This window comes from Sorghum bicolor, chromosome 4 (genome assembly GCF_000003195.3).
Source record: "Sorghum bicolor cultivar BTx623 chromosome 4, Sorghum_bicolor_NCBIv3, whole genome shotgun sequence".
NCBI lineage: Eukaryota > Viridiplantae > Streptophyta > Magnoliopsida > Poales > Poaceae > Sorghum > Sorghum bicolor.
In genome coordinates, this window is record NC_012873.2 from 58,338,941 (window position 1) to 58,347,687 (window position 8,747).

General features: G+C 49.6%; 3 protein-coding genes across 3 annotated transcripts; all 3 read right to left on the reverse strand.

The window, feature by feature from the left end:
* LOC8066426 lies at positions 1,574 to 3,123 on the reverse strand. The gene has a single exon (XM_002454230.2). It carries the CDS (start codon positions 3,031 to 3,033, stop codon positions 1,867 to 1,869), a length of 1,167 nt encoding a protein of 388 aa, XP_002454275.1. The 5' UTR covers positions 3,034 to 3,123; the 3' UTR covers positions 1,574 to 1,866.
* On the reverse strand, positions 4,700 to 5,872 carry LOC8066427 (transcription termination factor MTERF2, chloroplastic). The gene has a single exon (XM_002454231.1). The coding sequence runs from the start codon at positions 5,870 to 5,872 to the stop codon at positions 4,700 to 4,702; it is 1,173 nt and encodes a 390-aa protein (XP_002454276.1).
* Positions 7,101 to 8,673, reverse strand: LOC8066428. The gene has a single exon (XM_002454232.2). It carries the CDS (start codon positions 8,477 to 8,479, stop codon positions 7,295 to 7,297), a length of 1,185 nt encoding a protein of 394 aa, XP_002454277.1. The 5' UTR covers positions 8,480 to 8,673; the 3' UTR covers positions 7,101 to 7,294.

An 8,747-nucleotide genomic window follows, 5' to 3' on the forward strand; every position in this document is an offset into this window, starting at 1 on the left:
AAATTCACATTCACTTGTACACACGTATTGTGATATTAAATAAATAAATAACAGCCCAAGGCAGTATACATGTATCAGTATCACGTGTTGGTTCCACCTTCCACTGTACCCAGGCAACCTAATCTAAAACATTTCAGTTGCTAAGGTTCTATCCTTACTTGCATAAGTGTAAGCTTACAGAAAGAAACAAAATTATGTAATGATTGATTGGTAAAGAGCACAGAGATAATTCTTTTACAGGGGACTACCTCTGGTTAATAAGTGTCCACAACCTAGAATTCTTCAGGTCTGGAAAATGTAACTTGTCACAGAACAAAGGGTTAGCTTCAATCAGCTTCTTCAGCTCAATAAGCATTATTGCTCTTGCAGATTTTGTATCTCCCATTTTCCCTAATATATAACAAGGCAAAAACAGAAATCACTCGATAAGCAATCCAGAAACAGCTAAAAGCCATGATAGTAATGACAGCAGATCAATCATTCAAAAGAAAATAAAGGCTGGCCAGTTAACTCTTAACCTAATGTTCTCCAAGGTCAGAAGCTGTGTGATCTCCTTAAACAACTCCTTGAATATTGACAGCGAGCAATATCATAATGTTTCTCAAGCCTCTTGAACACCTCACAGCAGCATTCAGATCCTATGTTATCAAGCAAAACACACACATTACTGTTTTACCACACAAATGAAAAGATAATATAACTACAAAACAACACAATCAGTACCATTTTTGCAAGATTCTGGCATCATTATAACATCAGCTCCAAATCCTCAACAACATTTTGCAATTCTCTCAGCATCCATTGCCACAACTAAGAGGGGAAAGGCACAAATGTGAACATGACAAACAAATGAAACCAATCAATGATTAATATTAGCCATCTTGAGCTTACCATCATGGTCCAAAGAAGAAGCTAGCATAACTCTTTCTCATGTTCTCTGTAAGTGTGAAACACATAAATTTTTAACTGGGGATAGCTCTATTCTTATGTCCATAAACCAAACACTATAGAAACTAGGATGGAATGGCAACTCTTCCTCTTCCTTGGCGACTCTGTGCCGGGACGCTCTTTGAGCCATGGCCAACTGATTCTTTTGGCAACAGGACTACGATTGTGTAATTTGAAACAAACTAAGGATTGTTTGGAACCCAAGAATTTCACGGAATCACAAAGTAATTTCAATTTCACAGGAAAAACCCAGAAATAGATTTTTTCCCCTGTGCTCTGAACAGGCCATAATTGCACGTTGGCATTCTATTTCTAGCACAAAATGCCGAACACTTTGGATAAAATTTGATTAACATGACACAAAACAACCTTTTTCTTGGATAATCTTATAATAATATATGGTGGAAACCATCATGGGCTGTTTTGCACTGAGAAAGCGACCAAATGCATGCAACATATAGTTAAGAGGAAAGGCAGCACTTGACGCACTGACTTGTGATTACATCCATAACTTAAAAACCTGATAACTGATACTCGATGTTAACCTAGCTGAGAAAATGCTCACATATTCATAGTTCATTGAAGATCACCATAAAAACAGGACCATGACAGAAACTGAGATAAATTTCTAAACAGAACAATCATTCTGTGTACCAAAACTCCAGAAGCATGAGTTTAAACATGATAAAATTCATCATCAGAATCCAAAACAAGGTATATGAAAATGACAGCATCATGCTTTGGTCATCATAATTTCCTAAGCCTGGCCTACTGAGTTTCTGCAATTTTGAAGCTATGAGCCAAGTACAGAGCTGCAGTCTTGAAGAGTACACATCAGGGCATCTGTGTGTTAAAAATGAAATGCAACTGCAGTTGCTGCCCATATGCCAGTTTGGTGCAATCATTTCATTGCGAGCCTCAGGTGGCTAATTTCCCATTGCAGGCAGACGCATATGCATCAGCAAGGCCAGGAAGAACATCCTTATGACGATGTACAAACTTAGAGCAGAACACATTATCACTAAGCGTGACCATGGAGTAGAAGCTCTGATCTTTTCGGATCAATCCTTTCTCCAGGAGCACCTTCATCACGTAATGCCGGGGCACCAGCCGGCATTCCAAACTGTACATCAGGATTGTGGGCCTGTCCTGGATGTACTTGGTACTGACGCCGACCACATTGGTCAGGAACTCACAGGCACGCTGAATCCTCTCCCTGGAGCGTGTCAGCACCAACGGGTTCCTTTGCACCATTCTGGCAACCTCAGCGTCTGAGCACCTGAGAATCTTGGCCATCATCTTGAGCTTAGAGGCCATGGTCTCCGGGCCGAGGCCCGCCACGGCGGTCACAGCCTGCCTGAACAAAAGGGTGTTGCGGGGCACGCCCATCTCATTAGCACGCACGAGGATGGCCCTGGTGGTGTCCGGGTTGCCGGTGAGCAGCCTCGGGTTGGCAACGCACATGGTGCCAATTTCCTCGACAGATATACCGCACTCCTGGAGCATCCGGATGTTGGTCTTCACCACCTTGTCGAGGTCGGAGGTGACGAGGTACGAATTACGCCTGACGATGCGGAGGAACTTGTCGGGCGAGCCGAGTAAGGGCATCCAGAAGCCGAGCTTCTCGTCGATGTTGAAGGTGCGGAAGGAGAAGGGGGCCACGCGGACGAAGGTGTTGATCTGTGCGGCGGAGAAGCCGTAGCTGTGGAAGCGGTCGACGCGGATCCGCAGGGTGTTGTCGACGCTGCAGCAGAGGATGCGCGGGTCTTTGGTCACGAGCAGTGTGATGTCGGCCTTGGAGAGGCCAAGCGCCGGACCGGTGAGGAAGGAGAGTACTGCGTCGGCGTTGGAGGACGATTTGCAGTGGGACATCCACTTGGCGGCTTTTGCGGCTTGCTCTCGGGTGATGCCGCAGGTGGAGACAAGGTAGTCCTCGGCGTCGAAGTGGCCCGAAGACGAGGAGGTCGCGGCGGCGGTGGAGAGGAGAGCGCGCTGGAGGAAGAGCTGTATGGGGGAGGCGGAGCGGTGGAGAGGAAGGACATGGTCTTGGAGGCGAAGGGAAACGTATTTCTGGAGGCGGAGCATGGCGGCGGCAGCGGCGGCGGTAGTGCCAGGCTCCGACCTCTCTGTCACGCACCCCTCCCCCTCAAGGCCTCAACGAGTCAAAACCTCCTCCACCACCACCAGCGCGGCGACAGATCTGTTGGGCTGAAAAGGATCATTTGAGCCCACAAGTGTCGGGCCGAATCCAACAAGAAAGCACTGTTGTTGTTTTTTAAGAAAAAAGTGGCCTTGTTTAGTTCCTTAAAAATTTTATAAATTTTTTCAGATTTCTAGTCATATCAAATCTTACGGCATATATATAGAGTATTAAATATAGATAAAAATAATAACTAATTACACAATTTGTCTGTAATTTACGAGACGAATCTTTTAAGTCTAGTTAGTTCATGATGGTCCGGGAATGGAAACCATTGCAGAACATTGGGAATGTCCGAGATATGGTTACTCAAATTATGCAGGAGAAGGAGAAGCAAAGGATTATGTTTATCACGCTGTGGTATCTATGGTCTGAGAGGAATCACATTCGGGAGGAAGGCCGATGGTGACCTGCCGAACTCATTGCAAGGGCTATCAGATGTTATGCCGATGAGGTGGAAGCTCCAAAACCATCAAAGGAAGATAGATCAGCAAAAGAATGTGAGGTGGGTGCGGCCACCCGATGGGGTACTGAAATTGAACTGTGATGCATCATTCTTTCAAGAGGAAGGTTGGGGAGGATGGGGTTTCATCATCCGAGACAGTGACGGAGATGTTGTGCTCTCAGGTTGGGGACGAGTTAATCATCTGCTGAATGCATTGCAAGCGGATCGGGGTGATAGCTTGCTTGCAGGGAGTGCAAGCTGCCAGTAACCTAGGAATTAGTCACTTGATCTTGGAGACTGATGCTTTGAAAGTGATACAAGGTTAGGCTTCAAATCAGCAGGATCTCTCGGTGACAGGATCACGTACTGATGGAGGAACTAAAGTCTTTTATGTCTGCAAACTTTACTAGCTACGATTGCATTCATATTTCTCGAGAGTGTAACAAGGCGGCGCATGTTCTTGCTGCTCTCGGTGTGGGTAGCACTGAAGGGTTGGAGCACATTTCGTGTGTTGTCCCGGATAGTGTCAATGTAATCGTGATCGACGATTTGTCGAGACAAGTGAAATGAGAAGCTACCCCAGTTAAAAAAAAAGGTTTCTGATGGTTTCCTTTGCTGAAGTACAACAATGTTTCTGATTCCCTGTTATTTAAACTTAAAGGAACAAAACTGATCACTGAAAAATGTTTTATATTTTGTATTTGTATCAGTATTCAGTTAAGCACTTGCCAGAACTTTTGGTGCAGTGTAGCTGATGTAAGGAAAAGATCTCCATCAGAATGGGTAATGGGTCTATGGGACGCAACTAGGACACATTATAGATGATGATTCCATCATATGTTAACTAAAATCTGATAGCAAAAGGAATTATATTGCTTGCACTTTCATATGAAACGATCCTTCAGTTAGGAATGAACATTTTCATGGCTATAACATGAATTTATGCTGTCACTAGTATGGACCTAAGCTAAATGTCCATGAAGCTGCTTCGTCTTCTATAGTTCATCAGTGGAATGATTTTTTGTTGAATGCAGATCAGTAGAATGAGGTGACACAGGTACACAATGGAGGGAACAGACACCTTCAAAATTCTCCTCGCATTCCGGTCATAGACCCCGGGTCACTTTCCCCATACAAGCAGAATCATAAGTATCAGCAAGACCAGGGATGGATTCCTCATAAGGAGCAACGAATTTCTCAAAGAATTTCTCTTCTGTTGGCGCCACCACGTTGAAGAAGCACCGGTCTTGCTCAACCAACCCCTTCTCTTTGAGAACCGTCAGCACGACGTGCCGGGGCACTATCCGCCTCTCGAGGCTGTACATGAGAAGGACCGAACGGCGGGCGATGTACTGCGGCGGCAGCCCGACCTCGTTGAGCAGGAACTCCGCGTTCCGGCGCAGCCTCTCCTCGGATGCAACCAGGATCCGCGGTGCCTTACTGATGGCCAGGTTCACCTCCTCCTGCGACCAACCGAGCGTCTCCTTGAGGACGGCGACCTTGGAGTCAACTTTCTCCTGGCCGATACATCCCGCGGTGGAGAGCGCGTGGCGGAACATCTGGGAGCCCGGCGCCACGCCGAGCTGCGTGGCGCGCCGCACGGCGTCCTGGACGTACTCCGGGGGCATGGTGACGAGCCGCGGCGCGGCCACGAGCAGCTTGGCGATGTCGCCCGCGCTGAGGCCGCACTTCTTGAGGAAGGCGACGTTGGGCTCGACCACCTTCTCGAGGTCGGAGCTGAGGAGCCAGTAGTTCCAGTCGCTGGCCTGGAGCAGCCGCTCGGGGGAGCCGAAGAGCGGGAGCCAGAACCGTACCTTGGAGACGAAGCTGCGGCAGAGGAAGTAGCGGCCAGCGATCTGCGCGAGGCGCGCGATCTGGGACGGGGAGAGGCCGAGCGCGCGGAGCTCCCCGGAGATAGGAGCCAGGGAGCGGTCGATGCGAGCGCAGAGGACGCGCGGGTTGGAGGCCACCACGGCGGCCACCTCCTTGGGGGAGAGCCCGAGGTCCTCGAGGAAGGCGAGCACGGCGTCCGCGTTGGAGGCGGACTTGAGGTGCGCGAGGCTCTTGGATGCCTTGAGCGCCTGCGGTGGGGTGAGGTGGCAGCTGGCGACGAGGTAGTCCTCGACGGCGAAGGTGCTCGCCGGAGCCGGAGCCGGGGTGGCGGTTGTGCTCGTGGCGGCTGCGCGTGTGACGGTGAGGCGGAGGCTGGAGCGGGTGCGGGTGCGGAGCAGGGAGACGACGGCGACGGGAGCGGCGGCGGAGAAGATGATGAGAGGCATGGCTGGGAGCGGGTGGTCATTTTTCACTTGGGTCGTGTATAATCCGCACGCTGCAGACGACAACGACAACCGCACGCTGCGGTCTGCGCAGCGGGGCTGCGCCGTCCCCGTCGTCACTCCTCACCGGGCTCGACCAAACAAAGGAACAGCGAATATGGAATTGATCCCGTCCTGAATAGTCGAACTCGTTCAGAATTTGGGCCCAGTTGGCAATGACGATCTTCAGGTTCAGAGTTTGCACCTGGTCAGTGGTTAGAGATAATGTTAGCGAATTGCCTGACATCAGCTTGATATTGCAATTAGAGGCACGTTTAGTTTCCTATGAAATACAAAATAAAAAATGCTAACTATATTGAAATGATGAGATACAAAATATCAATTTTATCAGGGTTGTGTTTAGTTCCGTCCAAAATACAAAATTTACTATTCTCATTATAGCCTCTTGATGAGTCCTTTTTGGGCTTTTTTTTGTCTCTTAGAAGTCAAAATCCAATATGGAGAGTAACCATTTTTTTTTTCAAAAAATTTGTATTGTATTTAGTTCCATTGTGCAAGATGATAGAGCAAAACTCAGAATTTTTTAGATAAAAAGAGAAACTAAACACTCCCTGTCAAGCAAGATGAAGAATTGCTATAGGAGTTGACTTTATTGTCTTGAGCCTGTTCACTGATTTGAAAACTCATGGCTGAAAACACTGTTTGCTGATTTATTATGAGAAAAAAAATCACTATAAGATATCTTTAGAAAAATGACAATTGTACCGCACCACAGTTGAAGCACCGGTGTTAGAAAGTGCACCTTCACAATAGAAGCGCCAGTGTTCAAAAGTTGTCTGTCAGTTTACACAGTTCATCAGTTTCACGCTTTATGGCCTTGTTTAGTTCACCACAAAATCTGAAAACTTTTAAAGATTTCTCGTCATATCAAATTTTTAATGTATATATGGAGCACTAAATATAGACAAAAATAAAAATTAATTGTATAATTTATCTGTAATTTACAAGATAACTCTTTTGAACCAAGTTAGTTCGTGATTGAACACTAATTGTTAAATGCAAACGAAAGTAGTACAGTAACAAAACTAAAAATTTATGCGACTAAACAAGGCCATATCCTTGCTATCTACAGGGATCATCAGCTCTCCGTTTGTCCAGTATTTCACTGATTATTAGACATGAAAACGGATCGGATACGGACGGATATTACTGATATCATATTTGTTTTTATATTTCTATTCGAATACGGATAATGTCCATCATGTCGGATAAGATACAATTGGATGTCAACATCATAAATATACGATTCAAGTATTCAGATACGGATACGGTATCGGATGTTGAATATTCGGACTCGGATACGGACAGATCTAATACGGTCGGAAAATATCCGTACCGTTTTCATCCCTAATTATACACTATCCGCTACTGTTCTTCCTTCTCCACGACGGCGGCCTCGTAGATCTTGGCCAGGTCTGGGACTTGGACCAGAAACGGCCTGATGAACTTGGCCACGAAATCCTCCTCCGTGATGGCAGCAATGTTGTTGAAGTCCCTGCCGCGCCACAGCCGCCGCGCCTGCAGCACCCTCATCACCTGGAACCGCGGCACGAGCCGCCCCTCCAGGTCGTACCTCAGCAGCGCCGGGAAGCTGGCGACGCGCTCCGCGTCCATCCCGACCTCCGTGGTCAGGAACTCCCAGTTCCTCCGGATCCGCTCCGCGGAGACCGTCATCAGCGTCGGCATCTTCGCAGCCGCCGTCTTCACCTGCGCCTCCGTCCACCCGAGCTCGTCCCTGAAGAACGCGGCCTTCCAGGCGAGCCGCTCCGGAGTGGCGCTGAACGCCGCGATGATGGCGTCCTTGAACGCCCGCGTCTTACGCGGCACGCCGAACTCGTCGGCGCGGGCCAGGACGGTGTCGACCTCGTCCGGGCTCGCGACAAGCAGCTTGGAGCAGTAGGAGAGGGCGAACCAGCCGACGTCGCCATCGGTGAGGGTGCCTTCCTCTTGGAGCAGCGCGATGGTAGACTTGACCGTCCGGAGATCGGCGGTGAGGAGGCCCGGGTTGCCCTTGAGCGCGGCGACGAGCTTGTCGACGCGACCACGCAGGTACGGGAGCCAGAACTGGACACTGGAGACGAGCGCGCGTGAGCGGAACGCGGCCGCGCCGCAGCGCACGACGATAAGGCCCATCTGGTACGTGGTGAACCCGAGCGCGCGGAGCTCGTCCGCGCGCGGCGCGAGCGTCCTTGGCACGCTGCAGGTGAGTATCGTCGGGTCGCGGGCCACTGCGACGGCAATGAGCGGCGGGGAGAGCTCGAGCGCGTCGGCGAGGAAGGCAAGCACGGCGTCGGGCTTCGAGGGAGACCTGATGGCGGAGAGCTCCGGAGCCACGCGCGCGGCCACGTTGGGGTAGAGGTTGCACCTGTTCACGAGGTATTCTTCGACGGAGAAGGACGAGGAGGCGGTGGCGTCGGCGGACGCGGCGGTGGAAGCAGAGGTGGGGGCGTTGCTGGTGCAGGGGAGGGGACGGAAACGGGATGGAGACGGCGAGGGGCAGTATGGCAGCGCCGGAGAGGGGAGGACTGGACGCCCCGGGAGGAGGAGCATCGCGGCGACGCCGGCGTGGCGCTACCGCGTCGAGATGAGTCCGGGGAGGGGCTCCGGGAATCGGATAGGTGGTTGCCTCGAATGAGTATCTCCGCAATGGCCAGCGTGCGCATGTCTTATCTTTGACCGTCACTTGTGCTTTAAGATTCGTGCTGGCCCTTTACTATCTCTGATTCCGATCTTCCTTCGGTGCATGGTTGAGGCTTTGTTTAGTTCTCAAAAAATTTTACAAAATTTTTCAAATTCTCCATCACATCGAATCTTTAGA